The 24,565-nt window shown below is 42.1% G+C and overlaps 1 protein-coding gene across 3 annotated transcripts in view; it reads right to left on the bottom strand.

Moving 5' to 3' along the window:
- tenm3 (teneurin transmembrane protein 3) overlaps positions 1-24,565 on the bottom strand; it is a 1,636,378-nt gene that overhangs the window by 545,847 nt on the left and 1,065,966 nt on the right. For all 3 annotated transcript variants that reach the window (XM_059974311.1, XM_059974313.1, XM_059974312.1), the window contains 2 exons: positions 20,001-20,294; positions 2,151-2,432 (listed from right to left, as the gene is read on the bottom strand). In XM_059974311.1, coding sequence (XP_059830294.1) covers positions 2,151-2,432; positions 20,001-20,229 — 511 coding nt within the window. In that variant the 5' untranslated portion in view covers positions 20,230-20,294. The remainder of the gene's footprint in view (positions 1-2,150; positions 2,433-20,000; positions 20,295-24,565) is intronic.

The following is a 24,565-nucleotide window of genomic DNA, read 5'->3' as shown; positions in this document are numbered from 1 at the left end:
CACTGCTACCATTGGGCAGAAAGTACCAAAGCCTACAGTCATACACCAATAGGTTCAAGAACAGCTACGTCCATTCAACCATTTTTCTCTTTTAATCAACTTGCACAACCTGAATCAAGAGTAGCACTATGACAATTCTGAGTACTTGGTATGAAGTTCATTTTTTTTTGGTAAAAATTGTGTATAATTTATGTTTAATTCATGATTTTCCTGTAAGTGCTGTTTATGTGCCTCTGATGTTAGAACACAGAACAGTACAGCATAGTACAGGCCATTTGGTCCACAATGCTGTGCCAACCTTTTAACCCACTCTAAGATCAGTCTAACCTTTCCCTCCTACATGACCCTCCATTTTTCTATTATCCACGTGCCTATTCTAAGAGTTTCTTAAATGCTCCGAATGTACCTGCCTCTACCACCCCTGACATTCCACACACCCAACACTCTCTGTGTAAAAAACTTACCTTTGACATACCTGTCACTTGCCTCCAATCACCTTAAAATTATACCCCCTCATATTAACCATTTCCACCCCGAGAAAAAGTTTCCGGCTGTCCACTCAATCAATGCATCTTAACATCTTTTATACTTCTTTCACGTGACCTCTCAAATGAGTTTTTTACTGCACCTGTGCATCCATGTACTTTGACCTATAAACCCCATTCTAGTCCAGCATGAACACAATAGGGTGAAGAACATCCCATGCATTCATTTCTGTGATGCAGTGAAGGGGACCAAGCTTTGGCCTTGATCCGTTGCTGGTGAACCCCAACTCTGCTTCAGATGATGTGTTGTCTCCTTCTGTGGCCCACTCAGCTCTGCAGCTCAACTTGAGGAGCAGAGCTGGGCCCCCAGGACCAGCAAACTCAAGCTTTTTGATTCCTGCGCATAAACACACTGATTTATAAACCAGATACCAAGCAGGGCTGTAAAAAGCTGTGTCAGTTCAGATATACAAAAGCCTCCTTGACCACCAATCATACTGTTTACCCACGTTGGTGCAGTTACCTCACAACTAATTTGGATGAGCCTGCAGCATCACGCTAACATTCAAGGTTATTTACAGGTTGAAGGCACAAGACCTTTAAATCATTTTGGGTAAAACCATTTGCCCATAGGCTGTTCTAACAACATGATCTCCAATATAGCCTGTACAATGGATTTCCAGTGCTTTAAGTACAAGTTCATTTCTTCAACACCTCACTTTAATTTTGTTTTTTTCCAGCTGAAGTGAATTTTTGCCCTGATTTCCAGCCAACACTCCTCGCTCTTCTCCCAAATATTATTAAATGTCATCTCCGGCCATTTACTCATTCTCGAAAATATATGCAGTTTTGCCAAGATTACTTGACAAAGAATATACTAGGGCATCATTCATTTGTTGAAAGTCCAGGGATAATTTCTATTGGGAATACATAGGTGCCACAGCAGATATAAATCTTTCTTTCTTCTCCCCCGCCTCTCCCCTTCTTTAAAGCTGAACCGATCAAATGCTCATTAATCTCCCAACAGTTCCTGATTTCTCAGACCAGACTGTCAGCAATATCATCAGAGAATTCAGAAGGCAAATTAATCATGGTTTAGACAATGCTTCATCTCAAAATGTATCCAAGACCAAGTTGGAAGTCCCAGGAATAATGCCGTTCATCTGATGCTACCTATTGATTTTTTTCCAAATATGGTGTTCAACATCCACAAAAAAATGTGAAAAAAGAATGTTTTCCTGTGAGAGTTCAGAAAGTAAAGGGGAGAGCAAAAGAAAGAGATACAGAAAATGAAGATAATAAAGGGGGGAGAAGAAGAGAGTGAGAGGGAGAAAGAACGAGAGAATGAAAGGAAGAGAGACAAAAAGAGAGAGTGAGAGAGAAAAAGAGAAAGGGAGATGAAGAGTGATGGAAAGAGAAAACCAAAGTTCAAGAGAAAGAAAAAGAAGCAGAAGGAGGGAACAAAGAGGGAGAGAGAAACAGAGGAAGTGAGGGAGAAAGGGAGATGAAGGAAAAGATAAAGGGAGGAAGGAGATAGAAATAGAGCAGAGACAGAGAGAGAGAGAGAGAGAGAGAGAGAGAGAGAGAGAGAGAGAGAGAGTGAGAATCAGAGAGAAGAGAGGAGTTACTCCCAAGTAACAATGACAAAGGATTCTCTGAACTCACCATTCTCACTGTCTGACTTGTTGTTCTCATGCTCAGTGTCAGTCAGCGTGAGAGCCGAGTTGGAACGACTGGACAGACAGGAGCTGCGCCCGGATTTGACTCCCCGGCCCCACAGCCTCATGGCATGCTCAGGGGACATCACTCCTTCATTTTCTGTGTCAGCGTCCGAGCCTGCATTCACGGAGTACCCTCGGTGGGGGAGACCCATCTCTGAGCAGAACGCCAGCCCTCTTCGAGTGGTGGGCTCACAGATTCCCAATTCCCTCAAGGAGAAGTTTGCCCCTGTTTTGAGAATATTAGTGGAAGTAAGCTTTGTTTCTTATTCCCTTCTTAAACATATTTTTTATAAAACAAGCTAAAGCAAATAACCACGCACGTGCTCACACACATACAGAGGTTTACGATTCATTCAGGTGTCAAGGAGAGGTGACTTGTTAAGCTGATGGTGTGAGGTAGTCAAGTCGTTTTCTTTTGTTTGCTGAATTCCAGCATTTCTGCCCCACTTAATCATTTTAAGCCTCTGTCAGTAACATTCAGGCGTCAGAGAAAAACAAACAGGCAGGTATGGAAAGAAATGGGGGGCTGGGAAAATGTTTTCAAAGCACTGAGGGACAAAGAAGGAAGAGTTAGAAAGCCATGGAATGTGAGAAAACTGATAGTAGGCCTTTGTCTCTGCTCCTCTGAGCTTGACCACCAAAACAATGGTCCAATGCTCACCCAGTCTACAGAAGTGATAACACCTGCCATAAAAGAGTAGTGCAGAAGCTGGCCTTCCTATTGTTAGCATTTTAAAGAGTGCTTGTTCTCATCATGTTCCAGACCATTGCAGTGCTGAGCACAAAGCTTTGGCTTTCCTTTTGGAATTTCACACCTCCTTAAAATATCTCCCTCCCTCTGATCCCTCTCCTACAGCCTGCTCTAGCTTTTCAGCCAAGTCGTTTCAATACCTGACAAAGTCATGGAATTATCCCCGGTACAGTAGCCATTAAAGGCTCGACAGTGTTTGTACACTCTGCTATAACTCATATACAATTGAAGTATGCTTATTCTTAACTATTGAGCACATCTTCATAAAATGCTGTTGTAGAAAAGTCGCATCCATCATCAAAGATCCCCACCACCCTGGCCATGCTCTTTTCTCACTGCTGCCATCAGGTAGAAGGTACACACGACTCAGGATTCGTACCACCAGGTTCAGGAACAGTTACTACCCTTCAAATATGAAGCTCAAGAACAGAAGTGGATAACTACACTCACTTGTCCATCCATTGAGATGTTCTCACAGCCAGCGATCTCACTTTAAGGACTCCTTATCTTGTTATTTCATGTCCTCATTATTTATTGCTATTTATTTATATTTGCATTTGCACAATTTGTTGTCTTCTGGTTGATCTTTCATTAATCCTGTTATAGTTACGATTCTATAGATTTGCTGAGTATGCCCACAAAAAATGAATCTCAGGGTTGTACATGGTGACATACATGTACTCTGATAAAATTTGCTTTGAGCTTTGAACTTTGAACTCTGTGTGCCTGTGCTGTTGCTGCAAGTTTTTTCACTGTATCTGTACCTCACAGTATGTAAGCATATGGCAATAATTTTGACGACTTGCCTTGCTCACCTCCTTTAAGACACTCCAGAGAACCTTTAACAGTGTTTAACAGACTGGTCTCTGGATAACAGGACTGGTGCACGAAGAGAAATTGTGTCAACTGGGCTTAATTTCACGAGACTTTGGAAGAGAGAAGGGATCTCATAGAAACCTGGAAGGTTCCAAAAGGAGTGGATTGATTAGACGCAGGATGGAAGATCTGGATCTAAGTATAAAGGATAAAGCCCAGCGGAACTGCGATGAGGAGAGATTTCTTCTTCAAGAAAGTGATAGACCTGGAGAATTATCTCCTTCAGAAAGCACTTGAAGTTAGAATCATTAAAAAATTTCGAGAAGTAGTGGTTAGTGTTCTTAGGACTAGAGAAATCAAGAGATGTGGAGAGGAAACTGGAAAATAATATTGAATTTGGCCAATCAGCCACAATCATACTGAATTGCAAATGGCCACCTTCTGCTCCTATTTTAATTATTTGTAAGCTTGTGATGCACCATCAATAACTCTTGGAGACGTGAGGCGAGATATAGGTTTTTATTGGCTGGAAGAAAGAACAAGGGGCAATTCACCACTACACTGCATCCTGGAGACTGAGACCGGGGCGGTGTCCCCAGTCGCCTTTATACCACGGTCTGTGGGAGGAGCCACAGGAGCAGTCAGCTGGGGCGGGGGGGGGGGGGGGGTGTCCAGACAGGTATATGTAGTTTACCACAGCTTGGTCAAGATTTTTTTTAACCACCTGTCCTAATATGTCCTTCTCTGCATCCCCAGTGTAGTATCTGAGGACTCATTGCTCACCAGTAGATGAAACAGGCTATAGAACGATGTTATTGTTGTGTGAAGGCACTCACAGGACAAACCTTAGGGCGCTGGTAAATATTGCAAACTTGGTGAGCGCCCTGGCTTTGAGGGGAGGTGCACTGGGCAGTCAACAGAGGTGGCGTAGGGCAGGGGTACTTGGATATTTCGTCTTGATTTGGAGCAGAACTTCAGCTGCTCATTCCAATGTGTAGCAGACAGCTGTAAAATCAGCTCAAGCAAGGTGATCGTATTATGGGGAAGTCACAGGAAATGAAACATTTTTGGAGAAGAAAAATTTCAATTCCCCCTTAATGGCGTAGAAGATCCCATCAGCATTAAGGCTGACTAATCACAATGCAATCAAATCAGACTTCTCAGATACCACGCAGAATAATTTTTCAGAGCTAGATTCACCAATTTTTTTAAAAACCTCTGCATGTAGATTAAACTGACTTGATTCGAACTGAACTATTACATTCCCTGATGAAGTTACAACTGGAGTTTACTAAAATGACCTCTGAATAGTGGCACAACCCAAAAACAAATTTATGACTTGGCACTCTGGATTTTTATAGTGATCTTTTCTACTGCAACTTGATAAGTGGCACAGATTTATATTTACAGAGTAGGAGAACATTCTAATGCAGTTGATGCACCACGTTTTCCTTCTAATCTATTTCATCCAATTCTGACAACATATATATTTCTTTCCTTCTTCCCTACATGCATTCGTCCAGTTTTCCTTTAAGCAAGATATCATTACAACAGTCTGCTGCAATACTGGATAAATCTATAAAATCTTCTGCCATTATTTCTTTAAATAGTAAGGGTTAACACCCAATTCTCAAAGCCAGTAGTCAAACCCTCAACCACCAAAATAATTTGTCTAGACATTATCGCTTTGCACTTTGTGAGAACTCGAGAAAGTTGCCTCCACTATGTTTACTAGTAGTGGTAGTAGTGTGATCACTCATGACAAACATGGTGTTTCCCTAAGGGGTTATCCCCTTAATGGAGAATGCCTGTGCGTGACTTTACTTAATGTGGGGAGCCTGACATATGGGCAGCTGATACACAGTCATTGATGGATCAAGGTCCAGTGCCATGGATTGCAAGACAACTGGAGACCTTTCACTGCTGCAGCCTTCCTCTGCCTTCAGTGCCGTTGTGATGTGTCATCATCTTCTGCCAGTTCCACCATTGAGGTCTGATTGGATCGCTCTGTGTCTGGAGCCTCCCTCTTGACCGCAGTAGAGCTAAACTCCAGATGGGATTGCTCTAGGAACTAACAAGCCTCTCCACTGCTATAAGGCTATAAGGTGATGTTTACTACGTAACTGATCTTCAGAAGTACACTGGCACTGGTTAACAAAAGTGCTGTATAAATACAAAGTTCCATTCATTGTTTCTAAATCATCTGCGGAACCAGCCTCCGTGGGAGTGAATTCCATAGTCACTATTGCTACCGTTCTGTGGGTATGGACAGGATACTGCAGTCACCAGAATCTGGAGCAACATCTGTGGAACAAACTAAACCCCTGGGGTTAAGGGTCAAAACCCCGCAAGTTTTATTAATTCAGAATGATTTTGCGTATCACGGGTTGCCATGTGATTTTGAAGATTATTCTGAAATACGCTGCTCCACATGAATCACCAGTCTAATGCCTTTCTCTGTTGCTTTTGCACAATGCAGTCTCTAAAATGGCATACTGTGCCAGAGGCTTTGAACAAGCTTCGTACTACTTCCTGCTCATTGAAGTTCATAACATAAAGGCAAGGAGATTCCATGGGCCTTTTACTTAATCATTGACTTCCATTGCTTAATTTTAGTAATCTGCCTATCTGATTGTAAAGTTCTTTTACTTTAGTCGAAAACTTACTTCCTTTGTCTCTGGGTTTAGTTTCTTCTTTAACAGGCAGATGTATCTATTAGCCCTTAGTTGTCTTCAGGGGAAGAACAGGTCATTCATTCCATGTCTCCTGTGATGTGTGTCTGGCTCTGACAGAATGTGCTGGACATTTTGATGTGAGCATCTCTGTGACTCTGTCACGATGTGCCTGAGGGTCTCTAACAGTGCATACAAGCTATGACAGAATGCTGAATACCCTGAAGGTGTATGGCCAAAGCCACTGCTTTGATTTACACTCATGCCAGTCCCTGGGAATCTTGTTCCCTATTTGACAATGGGTGTGCAAGTCCCTGGTACATACTCCTGACCCTCTGATGACACGACTTGAGATAGTACGTATTAAAAACTTCTGAGCTCACTGGTCCGGCCTCAACTTGCAATTATTAAATAGATAAATTAAATCAGTAGTACAAAAAAAAAGGGCAATAAAAAAAAGTAGTGGGGTAGTGTTCATTCCAATTTCTGAATTCACAAGTTTTCATTTTCTCTCAATTATTATGCATTGCATTGTACTGCTGCTGCAAAGTTAACAAATTTCACAACATATACTGGTGATATTAAACCTAATTCTGATTCTGATTAAGAATAATATGTAGTTAGGATTCTTCACCTGATGAATCAAAACTCTAATAGAGTCCTTGTCTTTCTTGGAAGTGAGTACACATAGATTTTACTGATGTTCCACAACAGGCAGCATTATGAGCACTGAGACAGAGAAGGAGATGGGATGGCAGTGTTAGAAATAACTTAAACTACATCATTCTCTCATTCGGGCACAGAAACAACCCTCCACTGAATCGCATTCCAGCAGGAACTTGGCTGGCTTAATGTTACCTCTGCCTGTTAATTGGTTCATTGCCCTGGTCATATCACCCTACACCACTTAGCATTATCTGGAGCTTGAATGTTAAATGGGGTCTGACAGTGAGTCTCATAAATTATGAAAATCAACTGCTATAATTAACGGCAAATCAAACATCAGCTGTCACAGATTTCCAGAACAGGAATACCTTAACTGATTGCTTGGGAGGCCTAATGAAGTGAAACAAATAGAAAACACTCAAATATCAGTCTCCAGTGCAATGTCACACTTCCAACAATGACACTGCCCAGCTCAGTGGGACTTTTAACTGGGATGTTATTTTTCCTGGGGATTTGCTGCAGTTCTGCAACATTTGCAATGCTAAATCGCTCTTGTCTCCAGTTCATTTTAAAAGCCTTTAAAACTTTGAAACATCTTTTTGTCATGAAAGGAATTGCATCTTTTTTTTAACTCAGCTCTTTCCTCCTGAATTGTTGATTTGTCATTTTAATTGTTTTGACTTTTGTGGTCCTCCTTCCAAACCACCTCTGTCCCACGTTCTGCAATGCTCTCACTAATCCTCTCTGCCATTCTTTTCTTAAGTAGACTGCTTATCTTTTAGCCACCTGTCCTAATACTGCCTTATGAGGCCTGGTGTTAGCTCCTTCTGATAATGCTTTTGTAAAGCACCTTGAGACAATACACTGTTTGTATTATGTTTTAATACATTACCAGTGGAATCGAAGTAAATATTGAACCACTGTGCATTCTACCATCAGCTGAGTATATCACACTCATGATTTGTAACATAAATATGAAACTCAAAAACAAAGAGGGATCATTGAGGGTGTAGGGAGAGGAGCAGTGCACAACTGAGATACAGCTTGGTCTTCTTATTAGAAGCTTACTGTACCCACAATGGTCACCATCTTTACTTCATTACGATACTGGTCGTATTACATCTTGGGGATGGCCTCAAAATAAATGGATGCACCTTTAAAACTGAGATGAAGGTGAATGTCTTCAGCAAGAGGGCAATGGAGGCCAAGTCACTGAATCAGACTCAGGTTTAATATCACCGGTATATATCAAGAAAGTTGTTAACTTTGCAGTAGCAGTACAATACAATACATATGTAAGTGTGTGTTAAATTAAATAGGAATCTAAAAATATACTGAGGTAGTGTTCATGGATTCAACGTCCATTCATTAATCGGATGACAGAGGGGAAGAATCTGTTCCTTCAGGCTTCTGTTCCTCTTTCTTGAGGGTATCTAAGGCAGGGTTTAATAGGTTTTTGATTGTTAAAGGGGTTAAGAGTAATAGCGAAAATGTGGGAAAATAGATTTGAAAAAAATAGCCATGATTGAATAGTAGAGCAGATGGTGTAATTCTCCTCCTGCATCTTAAGATCTTATGGAATATCCCATGCTTGTGAACCACAATCATGACTTTTGCTCCTTTCTTTAGTCTTAGAGACATCAACATTAATGCAGGACAACATTCCCCCAGCCCCTATTGAGCCTGTGACCAAGGTCAACTAATCCAGCAATTAAACTTCATGAAGCATCTTAACTTTTGAAACCTACACATCCCCACATCAATAGAAATTGATTTTCTGTCAAAAGAAGTCCCTGTAGAAAGTCCCTGGGAAAAATTATGCTTCTACCTGGTCTTATGCAGGCCAGTCGCCTGGGTAATGCTGATTGTCTTGGTACTTCGGGGCTGAAAGAAGGAAATCCTCTTGATCCTTCATGACAACACCCGATCTAAATATTAACAGTAACTATCGCCTTTTTTGGAAGGTCATATTTGCTAACCCCAGCACCAGTGGTGAAGGCTGCTGAGGTATGGCCAGGGGAGGTGTTGTAGCATCGAAAGGATGGCTTTGAATTGGTGGACTAGACCGTATTTATTTAGAGATTCATCTTTAGATCCGGAAGAATATTCCACTGTTGTCACTAGCTTTATCAAGACCTCTATGATTATGCGTGCGCCTTCAATAACCTACTGGACATATTCAAAGCAGAAGCTGTGAATGAACCAGGACACTCACAGTCCATTCAGAGCTAGATCTGCGGCATTCAAGACTGGTGATGCAGGACTCCGCAAGAGGTTCAGGTTCGACTTACGGAAAGCTATCATTAGACCAAAACAGCAATTCCAAGTGAAGTTAGAGATGCAATCGGATGCATATCAAATGTGGCAGGATTTACATTCCATTCATTTCTATAAGGTGAAACCTAACATTTTAAATGGCTTGATGCTTCACTGCCAGATGAGCTCAATGCCTTTTATGCACACCTTGAAAGGAAAAATAAATATACTTGTGCAAATCCCTGCAACGTCTGGTGACCCTGTGATATGTCGCAGAGGTGAGGTCAGAACATCTTTCAAGAGGGTGAACATTCGCAAGGCACCAGGCCCTGATGGTGTATGTGGCAGGACGCTGAAAATCTGTGCCAACCAACCTCTCACGGCTGCAGTCGGAGTTTCCCAGCTGCTTCAAAAGGGCATCAATCAAACCAGTGCCCAAGGAGAGCAGAGCGACCTGCCTCAATGTCTGTCTCCCAGCAGCATTCACATCTACTGTGACAAAGAGCTCTGACAGGTTGGTCACGGGTAGAATAACTCCTGCCTGAACAAAGGGCTGAAACCACTGCAATTTTTTTTTACTACCAAGCAACAGGTCCATAGCAGAGGCAAGCCCACTGGCTCGCCATTCAGCCAGGACGACAGCAATACCTATGATCGGCTGTTGTTCATTGATTATAGGTTGGTGTTCAACACTATCATCCTCTCAATACTAATCAACAAGCATCGAAACCCAGGCCCTTGTACTTCCCCCTGTAACTTGACCCTTGACTTCTTCATCAGGAGACCTCAGTCAGTTCAAATTGGAAGTGACATCTCCTTCTCACTGACAGTCAACATACGTGCACCTCAAAGATGCATGCTTAGCCCATTGCTCTTCTCTCTCTACACTCACAACAATGTGGCGAAGCGCAGCTCAAACACCATCTATAAACTTGCTGAAGACACAGCTGCTTTTGGCAGAATTTTGCTGTGGATGAGGAGGCCTACGGGAGTGAGTTAGTTGGGCGGTGTCACGGAAATAACCATGCACTCATTGCCAGCAGGGCCAAAGAATTGATCGTGGACTTCAGGAAGAGGAAGTTGGGAGAACATACCCCAATCCTCATCGAGGGGTCAGCAGTGGAAAGGGTAAATAGTTTCAAGTTCCTGGGCATCAAAATCTCAGAGGATTTATCCTGGGCACAACATATGGATGCAGTCATGGAGAAATCTCACTTGATTAGGCTTCTCATGTGTATCCATCAAAAAACTCTAGTAAATATGTACAGATGTACGATTAAGAGCATTCTGACTGGCTGCATCACTGTCCGGAAAAGAGGCTCCAATGTATGGGATTGAAGGAGGCTTGTCGGCTCAGCCAATTCCATCATGGCAGCTAGCATCCCCACCATTAAAGACAACTTCAAAAGGTGGTGCTTCAAGAAGGGAGCATTCATATCGAAGGATCCTCACCATCTAGGAGATGCTCTCTTCTCACGACTGCCATCAGAAAGGAGGTTCAGGAGAACCCTCCACCATCAGATTTCTGAATGGTCCATGAGATCATGAACACTATCTCTCTATTTTGCTCTCTTTTTGTACTGTTTATTTGATTCTGCATTTCTTATTCTAACTTACAGTAATTGTTTATGTATCACACTGAACCACTGCTGAAAAACACCAAATCTGACCACATATTATCTAGGCGTTGCCGGCAGGGTTGACCTTGTCCATCTCTAATTAATCTTCAGTGGTGTGCAAGGTGGGATTTAAACTATTGTCACCAGATCATTCATCAAGGCTGCTGGGCTGCTAACCCGGTCTTACAACTGAGTGCCATGGTGGTTAGCATGAATTGATTTTCAGCTCAGGGCGTTCCGGAGTTTGGAGTTTAATTCCGGTGCTGTTCTGTAAGGAGTCTCCGTACGTCCTCCCTGTGGAATGTCTAGGTTTTCCTGGGTCCTCCAGTTTCCTCCCACAATCCAAAGACATATAGGGTAGGTTAACTGGCAACTGTAAATTGTCCTGTGATTACGGTAGGGTTAATCGGGTGCGTTAGGTTTGCTGGGATGGCACGGTTCAAAGAGGCGAAAGGGCCTATTCAGCAGTGTATTGCTAAATAAATAAATAGTAAACTGTACCCCATGAGTTGGTACCACTAAGGGTACAGTAGGTTATCAGAAGTGCTGTCCTTCTGGATGGTACAGTAAACTACCAACCCATCTGGAATTAATATACAACTCTGCTGGTCAGGCAATTTGCATGGGTGCAAAAGGTGTAAGCTGACATTTAGTGTCAAAATGCTGTATCAGGACCGCAAGGGAAGAAGATGGCACAACCAACTTCAGGGACAGTTGTTACCCCTCAATCATCAGGCACCTGAACCAAAGGGGATAATTTCATTCAATTTCACTTGCCTCATCATTGAACTGTTCCCACAACCTATGGGCTCTCTTTCAAGGACTCTCCAGCACACATTCTCAATATTTATTGCTTATTTATTTATTTATTATTTTTATTATTACTTTCTTTCTAAATTTGCTCAGTTTGTTGTCTTTTACACACAGGTTGAATGCCCAAGCTGGCGTGGTCTTCCATTGATTCTATTGTGGATATTATTCTATTATATTATAGGTTTATTGTGTGTGCCCACAAGAAAACGAATCTCACAGTTGCACACGTACTTTGATAGTGAATTTACTTATTTTACTTTGAACTATTTTATATACAGCACTATGAAAGGATTTGAGGGGAGGCTGGATGGGATTGAGGCATTACACGGAACCAGATGGGAGGGGTATGACAGGCAGATTGAACCAGATGAGGGTTTGGGGTTTGAATGAGTTGAACAAAGGGAGAGAAAAACTAGGTGGAAATTAAATAAAATACTTCCAACATCACAGCTCTAACTGTACTTGATGGCTGTATTTAATGGACCTCCTGATATTGTAAAAGGTGCCACATACGTGTGCCATGCTGAATAGCCCTCTGAAACATGGACGACGTCTCAAATCACATGTTGAAAGTATTTAATCTAATTTCTGCATAGAAAGATCTCATAGACAGAAATAAATCGGAGCCAGTAACTTGCTTTGATGATATTGTTAAGTTACAGAGTCCTTGAAACAGTGTGCCTATAATGGAATCAGGTCAGCTCACATCAACAGCAAACTGATTCCACGACCTGAAGGCATACTTTCAAAGACTCTACAACTCACGTTCTCAGTTTTATTTTTTATTACTATTTGCAAGATTTGTCTTCCTTTGCACGTTGGATGTTTGTCAGTCTTGGTTAAGTATAAGTTTTGGTAAGTTCTATTGTATTTCTTTATTTTCCTGTAACAAAAAGAATCGCAAATAGCATATGGTGACATATACATATTTGCATATTTTTGTCAGAATTTGTGACTTTTGATACTGGTTTTGGGATCAATACCAGGGAGACTCATTGAAATGACCTGATGGGACATTTTACTTTCAGATGAGGTCAATGGTCTAAAATTTCAAGCACTCGCTTGACTGCAGTATCAGCTTAGATTCTGCACTGAAGTGACATGGTGTTTCCCGGACAGACACGCCCGAGGCATGCTCAAATCCCAGGCTGTCAGCTGGTGAATTTAAATTCTGGAAATTATATAAATGTGGAATAAAAAAGCTGGTATCAGGGATGGTATGATAATACAGCTGCTGCTGTGTCAAACACAGTGTGAGCCTCTACCAGAAATCCATGCCCGAACGGTTCCACTGTGTCACAAGTTGCAAGAACTGAATGAGACAGAAAATCCATTCACTGGCTCCTGTGACCAGGCCGACAGGCAACATTGCTTTAATTTTGATTCCATAGCATTCCTCTAGGCCTCAAAGGGTTAACGGGCTGACAGCAAGAAGAACAAGTTGCCTGCTTGGTTACTCACATTGTACAAGGGAATTGGAAAATCTTTAAAACTAACAGTCAAATCAATGGCAGCTTTGAGCATTCCCTTTTGTTCGAGCTGCCTGTTTTACCATGCCCTGCAGCTTTGTGAGGTTGGGCAAAGGTTGGCAAGGGGGGCAACTGCATACACAAAATCTCCTGGGACACTGTGCAAAATAACTTAAAAGAAATCCATCTGGTCCCACACAATTAACAGAAAAATAATTGACTTTGTAAGAAAATGCATCCTCTGCTCATTGTAGGAAACAAGACTTCTTGTTCACTCTGTGCAGGCTCCAGCTTTGGGGTGGTGTAACATTTCAACAGGTTTGTATCCCATTAAATGTGAAACCGCATCAGTTTTTCCTCTGAATCAAATTGTCCTGTGTCCGTTGAGACCTTGCCTTGAGTAGGAAACTCCCCACATCTCCCACTCTCATCCACCGGTATGAGACGCCAAATTCTCCTCCACTCCCACTGACAACACAAGCTAATAACAGCCAGGGCTAGAGGTTCTCACTAGACCCTGGTCTTCCAGAGCAGCTCCTATTATTCCAGATTGGACAGTAGGTAGATCTGGCCTGGTCTGAGCAAGATTCTTGGAATTATTATGTTAAATTAGCCCTGCAAAAGGATAAGATAAGGGAACACAAACCAATTCTCATCGAGGGATCAGAAGTGGGGAGAGTGAGCAATTTCAAGTTCCTGGGTATTAATACTTCTGAGGAATTAACCTGGTCCTGACATATCAATGCAGCTACAAAGAAGTCAAGACCGCAGCTATATATCATTGGGAGTTCGAGGAGATTTGGTTTCTCAACTGAAACACTTGAAAACCCATATTTGTACTGTGGAGAGCATTTTGACAAGCTGCATCACTGTTAGGCCTGGGTGGGAGGAGCACTGCTCAGGATTGTAGCAAGCTGCAGAGAGTTGTAAAATTAGTCAGCTCCATCATGGGTACTGGCCTCCGCAGTATCCAAGGCATTTTCAAGGAGTAGTGCCTCAGAAAAGCAGTTTTTATCATCAGGGTCTCTCACCACCTGCCCTCTTTCCATTGTTACTGTCAGGAAGGAGGTACAGAAGCCTGAAGCGATTCAGGAACAGCTTCTTCCCCTCTGCCATCCAATTTCTAAATGAACATTGAAACCATGAACACAACTTCACTACTATTTTTTAAATTTATGTTTTTTGCACTACTCATTTTATATGATTATTTAATATACATATATACACTATAATATACTGTAATCCAGGTATTTTTGTATTGCATTGTACTGCTGCTGGAAAGTTAACAAATTTCATGACATATGCCCACGATATTAAACTTGATACTGATTCATTCTACCTTGGCTGCAGTACCACATTCCTAGAACATGTAACCTATTTAAGAGTGAGGGGCATGGCAGGGTTTGTGTCGTGTGTTTTGCACCTTCAGTAGGCTATCTCCGCTGTTTATTTAAAAGCTTTTCTTTTGTAAAGAAGCTATCACTCTGCCTGTTTCAGATACTGTGCGTGTGCATGGAGACACAAGGGTGAAGATGCTGGAATCTGGAGCAATGGATAATCTGTAGATGGAACTCAGCAGGTTGAGCAGGCCCAACATCTGCATGTCGGAAGACCAAATTAGAGGCTGGAGGCCAACGAAGATAGCTTGTCTTGATGTTAGAGGTCTGAATTATGAGGGTGGGAGGGATGTTCTGCTGTTGTGTTTTTGCTGCTTGGGGTCTGCTTTGTTCTGTTCTGTGTTGTTCCACTGAGCATTGTGGCCAGAATGTGTGGTGACACTTGCAGGCTGCCCCAGCACACCTTCACGTGTGTTGGTTATTAATACAAGTGACGCATTTTACTGTATGTTTCAATGTATATAGTAAGTAAACTTGATAAAGATAAATCAATGAACTTGGTACATAAATTTGAATCTTGACTGTTCAATTTGTTGGGGGGGGGGAAACAGCTCTCAATATTTCTGGTTGAAGCCTAACTGTGTGTGCATATACCAGAAGATTAGTACACATGTTGCAAGATAGCCTCTGATATCAATTCTGGGCTAGTGTACAAGGCATGTAAGAATAGCCAGGGAAACACACTGTCATAAGTAAAAATCAAGCCTCGCCCATTCTTCACTCTCAGGATATGAAGGTGTTGCCAATAAGGCTGCATTTATTGTGCATTCCTTGCTGCTGCCTTAATGTGCCCTGTAATGATTTGATATGAGCGAGTGCCGTATAAGGCCAATTCACAGATCAGTTTAGATTCAATCACATTGGTGTAGAATTGGAGTAACATAAAAGGATTGAAGGAATGCAACTTCCTTCCTCAAAGGTCATCAGTGAATTTGTTAGGAATTTACAACTGTTTGGTAGTTTACTGGACAAATTGTTGCCAACTTTTCTTTCAATTCTAGCTTTTCAAAGCAAAATTCAACTTAAACTACAGAGCTGTGATCTGAAAGCACATACTCTGGGGACCAGACAAGAAAAACAGTTCTGACTGATATGCCAAACTTCAAATGAAATTCATGTGGCATGCAGCATAGCAGTTAGCACAACGTTTTACAATGCCAGCGATCAGTGATAGCCGTTCTATTCCCAGCTGCTGTCTGCAAGCAGTTTGTATGTTGAATAAACTCGTCTCAGGCTTCCAACCGGGTACAGGTATTGATTTTCACCAATGTTTCAATGACAAACTCTATAATCTTCATCAGGGATGATGCCGAGGCATGTTTAGTCCAGTGGTATATATACCCCTGTCTTCCATCCCCCTTGATTGGTTGGTCTGCAACCAATCAGGTTTCTGCTGTCCCACCTTGTTTTACAATCAAATTCCAGTTCTTCCTTAGAGTGAGACCTTCATCTTTGTTAAAATTCTTTTCCTCTAGTTTTATTTCTACTGTGCCAAGCCAATGGCTTTTGGGACTGATTGGTGAAGGAAGCCTGGTCAATGACCAATTAACCTACCAACTGCTATGTCTTTGGACTGTGAGAGGAAACTGGAACACCTGGAGGAAACCCAGGTGGACACAGGTAGAACATATAAGCTCCTAACAGGTAATCGTGGGAATTGAACCCAGGTCGCTGGCAGAGTAAAGCATTGTGCTAACCACTACATTACCATATGTCATTGATTACAGTGGACATAAAAATGATGAGAGGTATTATTATGACCCACTGTTAAACAAAAGTGAAGATGTGCTCCCTGAGCTAAGCTGTAGCATTAACAACACAGCGTCATTGAGGTGAGAGAGTTCAAAGTTCAAAATTCAAAGTAAAGTCGATAGTACTACCCTGAGATTTGTCTTCTTGCTGGCCTTATCAGTAGAATGAAGAAATAAATAGAATCAATGAAAAACCACACACAAAGACTGACAACCAGCCAATGTGTAAATACAAAAAAAAGTAAATAAATAATACAGGGAACTTGAGTTGCAGAGTCCTTGAAAATGAATTCATAGGTTGTGGAGTTAATTCATTGTTGAGGTGAGTGAAGTTATCTACACTGGCTTAGGAGACTGATGGTCATAAGGTCTTCACTGGTCCTGAACTAGCTGGTCAGGGATCTCAAGCTCCTGTACCTTCTTCCCGACTGCAGTAGCAAGAAGAGAATACAGCCTAAATGGCAGAATGAAGGATGCTGCTTTCTTGTGGCAGTGCTCCTGCTTTTTAATGTGTTCAATGGTGGGGAGGGCTATTCCTGTTATGTACTGGGTTATAACCACCACTTTCTCATTGTTGCGCGCTGCTGTTCCTTAGGGCATGAAAAAAATCACAGATGCTTGGCCATTCATCTTGTGTGCCCATTCCCAGCTTCCAGCTGCTTGTGATATACTGTATTTCCTTCAATCTCAAGTAACTAATGCATCTCTAACCCAGTCACAGTTTGAGCAGGCTTTCTTAACACCGGGGCCAGTAGACTGGCACAGGGATCAGGGCAGTCAGATCATGCTGATCCAGGAGCCAGTACAGACAGAGAGACTAACTCAGGGGTCTGTGCAGGCACAGGGCCCAGTACCAGCAGGCCATGTTAACCCCAGACAAACCAGGCTCCATACATACCACTCATTGTACTGACCTCTCTCATTAACAAGGCATTTTCACCCACAGAAATGTCGCACATGTAAGGTGATTTTTGTTTTTTACACCATTCTCTATAAACTCTAGGCAATATTGTGCATGAGAATCCTAGGAAATCAGTAGTTTTTGAAATACTCAAACCAAAATTCGTTCCATAGTCAAAGTCATTTGTATCACATTTTTCCCCCTTCTGATGTTTGGTTTGAACAACAAGTGAACCTCTTGACCATGTCAGCATGCTTTTATACATTGAGTTGTTGTCACATGATTGGCTGATTGGATATTTGCATTAAGGAGAAATTGTACCGGTGTACCTAATAAAGTGGCTATTGAGCGCGATTATCTCTCCATGATCACCCTATGACTGCTCCTGATGAAAGATAACAAGTTCTTGGTAAAGATTGCAAAAGTGAACAAAAGGGCAATTTCACATTATTATTTAATAAAATGCAACTTGATTGATTCCATGATGTGTTTTATATGATTTTTGGATCTGAAGCCTTCCAAAACCTGAATTAGTAAACTGTCAGTTGATATTTGTGTGAAACCCTTTGGTTTCAGAAGATTTAAACTTTATGGTTTTAGGAACACTGACATGGCAATTGCCTTTGAATTCACTTGTCTTCATGCTGAAAGGTATTTTATTAATAACTGACATTTCATTTCACTAAGATTTCATATTAATGTTTTTCCACACTAACCTACCACCATTCACTGCGGGAAAGGCTACTCTTAAAGGTTAAAGCAAGTAAAAGCTGGGATCTAGATAAGGAATTGGTTGAAATGAAGTGAGTACTGGATGGATGATGTATGTAACAGTTCCTGTTAGTGAGTAAGAGTCAGCCAAATTATTTGGCACGGTTATACAACTACGGCCACTGCCTTACAACTCCAGACAGCCCAGTTCGATCTTGAACTCTGATGCTGTGCACATCCCTCCTCTGACTGCTCAGATTTCCCATAGTTTCCTCCAATTTCCAAAAACATAGGAATGTAGCGATGTACTACATACGGAGGTAGAAACAAGTTGTTTCGAGACTGGTTTATTCAAACTTCGTGGCGCTGGCTTTTAATCGCCTAGCTCCCGCCCTCTCCGGGCAGAAATAACATCAGAGGTGCATTACCAAAGTCTCTCCCCGGGCGCGGGCTATTTGTGAGCCGGTTTGCCTGCGCAGAAATTGGGTCGTCACAGGAATACACTTGCCTTTAGGAGTTGGGGCATCGTTAAAACCTGTACAAAGCACTGGAGAGACCATGTTTGCAATATCGTGTGCAATTGTAGTTGCTCAGTAATAGGAAGGAAGTCACTGAGCTGGAAAGGGTGCAGAGAGGACTGCAAGAATGTTCTGGGACTGCTGGGATTGAGTTATGAGGAGAGGCTGCACAGCCTGGGGCTGTTTTCTCCTGGAGCATGGGAGACTAAGAGATGACCATGAAGAAGTATTTAACATCATGAGAGACAGAGAGAAGTTGAATGGTAGGGGAGTCGAAAACTAAAGAGCAAAGGTTTCAGATGAGAGGATATAACTTTAAAGGTGATCGGAGAGGTAACCTTCTTACATTGAGGGTGGCAGGTATATAGAGTGAGTTACCAGAGGAATCTGTAGAGGCAGGTACAAATACAGCATTTCACAGACACTTAGACAGGCACAAGGATAGGAAAGGTCTAGAGGGATATTGTCCATCCGTAGGCAGATGAGTCAGACTTATGGTCTGGTCTCTCAGCTGTATAACTCAATGCATGTGAGTTAGTTGGTTAAAAGGTCATTGTAAATTGCAAAGCAGCATTCACAAAAGCTGGAAGAACTCAAAGGGTCAGGCAGCATCTACGGAAAGAAATAAACAGTTGACGTACTGGGCCAAGAGCCTTCCCATTTTTTGTAGGTAGTTAAGCAGATGGGAATGTGTGGAGAACAAAGTGGGATTAGAGCAGGGTTAATATAAACTAATGCCTGATGGTCAGCATCGGATTGAATGATTAATTAACTTACTTATTTATTCATTCATTTATTTAGAGATACAATGCGGAATAGGCCCTTCTGGCCATTCGGGCCATGCTGCCCAGCAACCCTCAGTTTAACCCTAGCCTAATCATGGGCCAATTTGCCAAATCTTTGAACAGATCTTTGAAAGGACCTGAAGAAAACCCACACATTCCATGGGAAGGCCGTACAGACTCCTTACAGATAACTTCAGAATTGAACTCTGAACTCCGACGCCCCGGGCTGCAACAGCGTTGCACTAACTGCTATGTTACCACAGCTCGGTGGGCTCAAGCACCAACTTCCATATTGTGTGATGACATGAATACAGCACACTAAGTACATATCTGGTGAGACTTGTTCAGATTATCTGACTGGAAAGTCTCTTCTCAAGTCGAATGTTCTTGAAGTGGCTGTGATCATTTTAGGCTGATTTATTTCTTAATAGGGAGCCAATACAGGATCAACATCCAACATCAAGCTAAAAATGGAGGCAGCAAGTTTTGAAAGATCTTAATTTTATGGAGTGTGGGATGCAGCACTTGCAATAGCAACATTACCGGTGTCACAACAGACAGGTTCAAAATTGCCACTTTGGGACCTAGTGCATAATCTCTGGGTTCCCAAGGCAGTACCACATCCACTATTGTACCAAAGCACACAGTTATTAACAGTCTTCTCCTTACCTGGTCTTGTATACTCATCAGCCTCCCTGTGAACCAAGTCTTTGACCCTGTTTCCATACAGGAGCCTGGTGTCGTGATCATAAGCTTTAAGAGTCTCACTGGAGCTGTAGGATTTCTGTGTAGGAACCCGGCAGTCGTCCTTGTCAACTGCAGAACTTGTGTACCGCTTCTCTTTATCGCGTCTGTTCTTTGTGAGGGAGCAGTAAGGCCTACGTTCTTTCACATCCATACTTCAGGCATTATGTGTCCAGCCTTCCACTGTCTCACTTGAATCTCGTTTCAATTCAGAGAGTCCTGGACAAAACAGAGCAAAGAGAAAACCAGCCATTTAAGCATATGTCCAACAACACATACAGGGGAACAACCAACTTGCTTCCTTTATCACACTGATTGGCTTGATATACTGCATGAAGAACTAATACTGAAAAGTGGAAATGGCTTTTTAATTGTCTATTATGAGCTGCAATGTCTCTTTGTTCATTTCTGTGGCAGCACAATCTTCTAGGTGATAAAGATCAGATGAACAATCAACAGACTATTATTCATAGGCCATACAGTCAAAATATGGTTTCACATTTTATTCCAGTTATGTTTCCTTTAAGTACTCTTCCAACAGAATAGCCAGTGGAGAGAAGTACTTACAGAAAGAGATGATGGGAAGGTTATCAAATTATAACCAGTTTGTTCCCAGAAATACCTCTGGAACAAAATGTTATAAAGGGACTGGTTAACAATACTCAGATAAAGAAGAGCCAGTGTTCTCCACGCTTCTTTCCAGCCGCAACTCTAACCTGAATCCGAATAACCCCAACTCAGTAAGGTCAAAGTAAATTTACTATCGAAGTACACATCATATAGGGCTATAAGCTACCTCAAGATAAATTTTTTTCTGGCATTTACAGGCATATAAATAAATACTATAGAATTTATGAAAAACGTACATAAACAAAAACAGACAAACAACCAATGTGCACAAGAAGACAACTTGTGTAAGTAAGAAATAAATAATACAGACGACATAAGTTGCAGAGTCCTTGAAAGTAGGTTGTGGTGGGTGAAATTATCCTCGCTGGTTCAAGAGCCTGATGGTTGTAGGGTTGTAGGGCAGCATGCTTCAGCCCCATCCCTGCAAACCTGAATGCCAGGAAGGTGATGAGGTGGAGTGCTTTCAGTTTATACCCTTCATGTGCTGACAGGAAGCCTCTAGTTCTTACAACTCTGTGCTCAGCTGCTGAAGCAAATCTGTGAGCAAAGGTAATCAGGCACATGGCACTCAACCAGAAAGACCTGGCCCACTGAGTAAATGTGAGGCTCATGCTGCCTGCGCATTTGGACTTCCCCTGACTGCAAAGACGTAGACAAGCCAATCCACTGAACCACGGGGCAAAGCAGGCTTGGAGCAGGAACGATGCATGCCTTTGGGCTATCATTTGACCTCCGGCCCGTCCTAAACTCTGAGCGTGCAACAGAAGTTTAAGACTTATTGAGGCCCAAGTCTCAACTGCCAATAGATCACCAAGAAATAGATATTCGTCAACTTGGCCATAAACTAAATGCCACACATGGATATGCACCAGGTGAGCAGATGCCAAGAGACAGTGGGCAAACTAACTGCTCTTGCAGGCATAACAGCAGTGTCTACATTGCAGCATAATTAATGCCTTGAGATGTTACAGAGAAATGTGACACAGTGAAGTCTTTCAATTTTTTTACTCCATAATTATACATTTAGTTGGTGGCCATCTTCTGCAGAAAGCTGTCAAATCTTCATTGCAGCCATAATAAATATTATTTTCATCAAGAGCTAAACAACCTCTTGCAGCAATATCACTTATTTCATTTCTGATCTGGTTCTACCTTCCGTTTTCCAGCTAAAGCTCGCTTCCATTGTTTGCCGATTAAAGTGATGGGGGAGATGGAAACATCGAGGTAAATGTGGAAGGTGAGAGCTGATCGACCGCCTGACTTTTGATCACTAGTGAGATCGCTCTGCTGCTGGAAACGGGACACTGCCTTTTGATCACTGGTGGGATCGCTCTGTTAGCGGAGTGGGGCAATTCCCTTTTAATTGCTGGAGGGTTGCTCTGCACTGGAGCCTTTTGATCGCTGGTGGGATCGCTCTGCACTAGAGAGGGGAGACTGCGTTTTGATCGCTGGTGGGATCGCTCTGTTACTGGAGAGGGGAAAGCCTTTTGATCGCTGGTGGGATCGCTCTGCACTAGAGAGGGGAAACAGCCTTTTGATCACTGGTGGGATCGCTCTGCACTAGAGAGGGGAGACTGCATTTTGATCGCTGGTGGGATCGCTCTGCACTAGAGAGGGGAGACTGCATTTTGATCGCTGGTGGGATCGCTCTGCTACCGGAGAGGGGAAACGGCCTTTTGATTGCTGGTGGAATCACTCCACCACTGGAGAGAGGAGACACTCTTTTTGATCGCTGGTGGGATCACTCTATTACCGGAGAGGGGAGACTGCGTTTTGATCGCTGGTGGAATCACTCTGTTACCGGAGAGGGGAGACAGCCTTTTTGATTGCTGGTGGGATCGCTCTGCTACCGGAGAGGGGAGACAGCCTTTTTGATTGCTGGTGGGATCACTCTGTTGCTACAGATGGAGAGGCCTGTTACTGTGCCCAAAGAATGATCCCGGGTTTTCTGCATTTTGGCTATGGACTTGATCTATAGACTTTATTTCTGTCTTCCAGGTTTTTATTTTCTGCATTTTTTGCCTGACCTTTCTCATTTTTTGTGTGTGCAGGGGAGGGGGATTTGGGGGTTGATGATCATGCTGCCGTTATATTCTTTCTCAGTTTTGTGGCTTTCTGGAGAAGAAGAATTTCAGAGTGCATACTTTGATAATAAATGAACCTTTGAACTTTTGAGAAAACACAACATCTGCGTTGTAGCAGTTAAAGAACAAATCAAAATGGCTCAGAAACTGAGTAAGGGAATTGACTGTATGAAGTACTTCCAAATAACTAAGTTCCAATTCAAAAAAAGAATAAACAAGAGAAAATCTGCAGGTGCTGGAAATCCAAGCAACACACACAAAATGCTGGAGGAACTCAGCAGGCCAAGTAGCATCTATGGAAAGGAGTAAATGGTCGACGTTCTGGGCTGGATAAAAAGAAAGTAAAAAAGTACTATGTCTCTCACTCAGACATAGTACTTTCATTCTAAGCCCCACTTTAACCTCTGGGTTGACAGAGCCCAGTCCTACATCTGAGATTTTTTTGTGTGTGTTGTTCAAAAAAAAAGTATGTTTGATTCTGTATTATGAAACCAGCAACGACGAGCAACCAAAATTAACTTTATTAACGATATAAGCAAAATAAACAAAACAAGCAATGTTACAAATTAAGTGATAACAGAATCAATGATATTAACGAAGTAAGCAGTAAATAGAAAATCTTTAAACCCTGCTCTCTCTTTCTCTAACAAAACTAACGGCACAAAGGGTGAATACACAACCATGCTAATTTAATTCTACCACCACAACTCATGTGACAAATGACCGTAACCCATAATAAAACGTGCAACACAAAGTACAGACAGACAGAAAATAGACACATGGCTCCTACATGCATGACTTCAATGCCTGTTGCTGATTACTCTCTTCTTAGAGCCTTTAAGTGGTCAAAGTTGTTGATTTCCCTCTCACTTTCTTTCCAAACCCCATCTTAAATTCTGGATTGACAGAGCCCTGAAATCATGTCCCACCCCAGATGTGGAGGGAATTAAGTTGTTGCGTACTCAGCACCCTATGTTTAGGAGTAATTCCAAAGGCTTCGAACAACAGAAATGTGCACTGCATATTTGCCTTAATGTGCAAAATGTCCTAAAGTGCTTTACAGGGGCATGCTGTGCAAGACAAAATTGCTATGCATAACAGAGCAAATCCTGGGAGGATGCAAGAAGTTGAGCTTTCAAGAGAGAAATCTGAAGAGGGGAGGCTTTTCCAGAGAATGCTTAAACAACTACAGGGTCCTTCTTGACTGAATAAATACTGGGAGGGTGAAGATGTAGATAGCACCTGAGCTGGGGGAATAAATCAGATTTGATTACATTAGATGTGTCAAGATTGCTGATGTGGAAGGATTGAAATTTTAAATTGATAAGCCACGTAGATCAGAAGGATGAAAGGTAGTGTGGTGTCTGTTATGGGAATTGACCTGTGCATCATTTTCATCAGTAAGAAGTTTGTTGAGGATTAATCCTGGGAGGCAACTGAGAAGAACCTTAGTAACATTGAATCTGGCTTAACTAAAGACAAAAGCACGGTGTCCACTGTGAGGTGTAGGAAGCCTCTGTGAAATTCCTTTTGGGTCAAAACTCATGGAGTCATGATCACTGGTGGGTCTACATGCTACAGAAACAGGAGTTGCTATTCTGAATAGATATAAAAGTTTAAGAGATTTTGACAGTAAATTTAGAGCCGGTTTGGCTGGATGGAAGTCTAGAACCAGGGCAAAATCAGCCATGTAGAACTAAGATGAGGAGAACTTTCATCTTCTAAAGGATGATGAATGTCTTAATTACAAGACTGAGGATTCTTGTTTGTTGAGTA

Source organism: Hypanus sabinus, chromosome 7 (assembly GCF_030144855.1).
Source record: "Hypanus sabinus isolate sHypSab1 chromosome 7, sHypSab1.hap1, whole genome shotgun sequence".
Taxonomy (NCBI): domain Eukaryota; kingdom Metazoa; phylum Chordata; class Chondrichthyes; order Myliobatiformes; family Dasyatidae; genus Hypanus; species Hypanus sabinus.
Note: the sequence above shows the minus strand (reverse complement) of the source record. Positions and strands in the feature narration are given on the sequence as shown.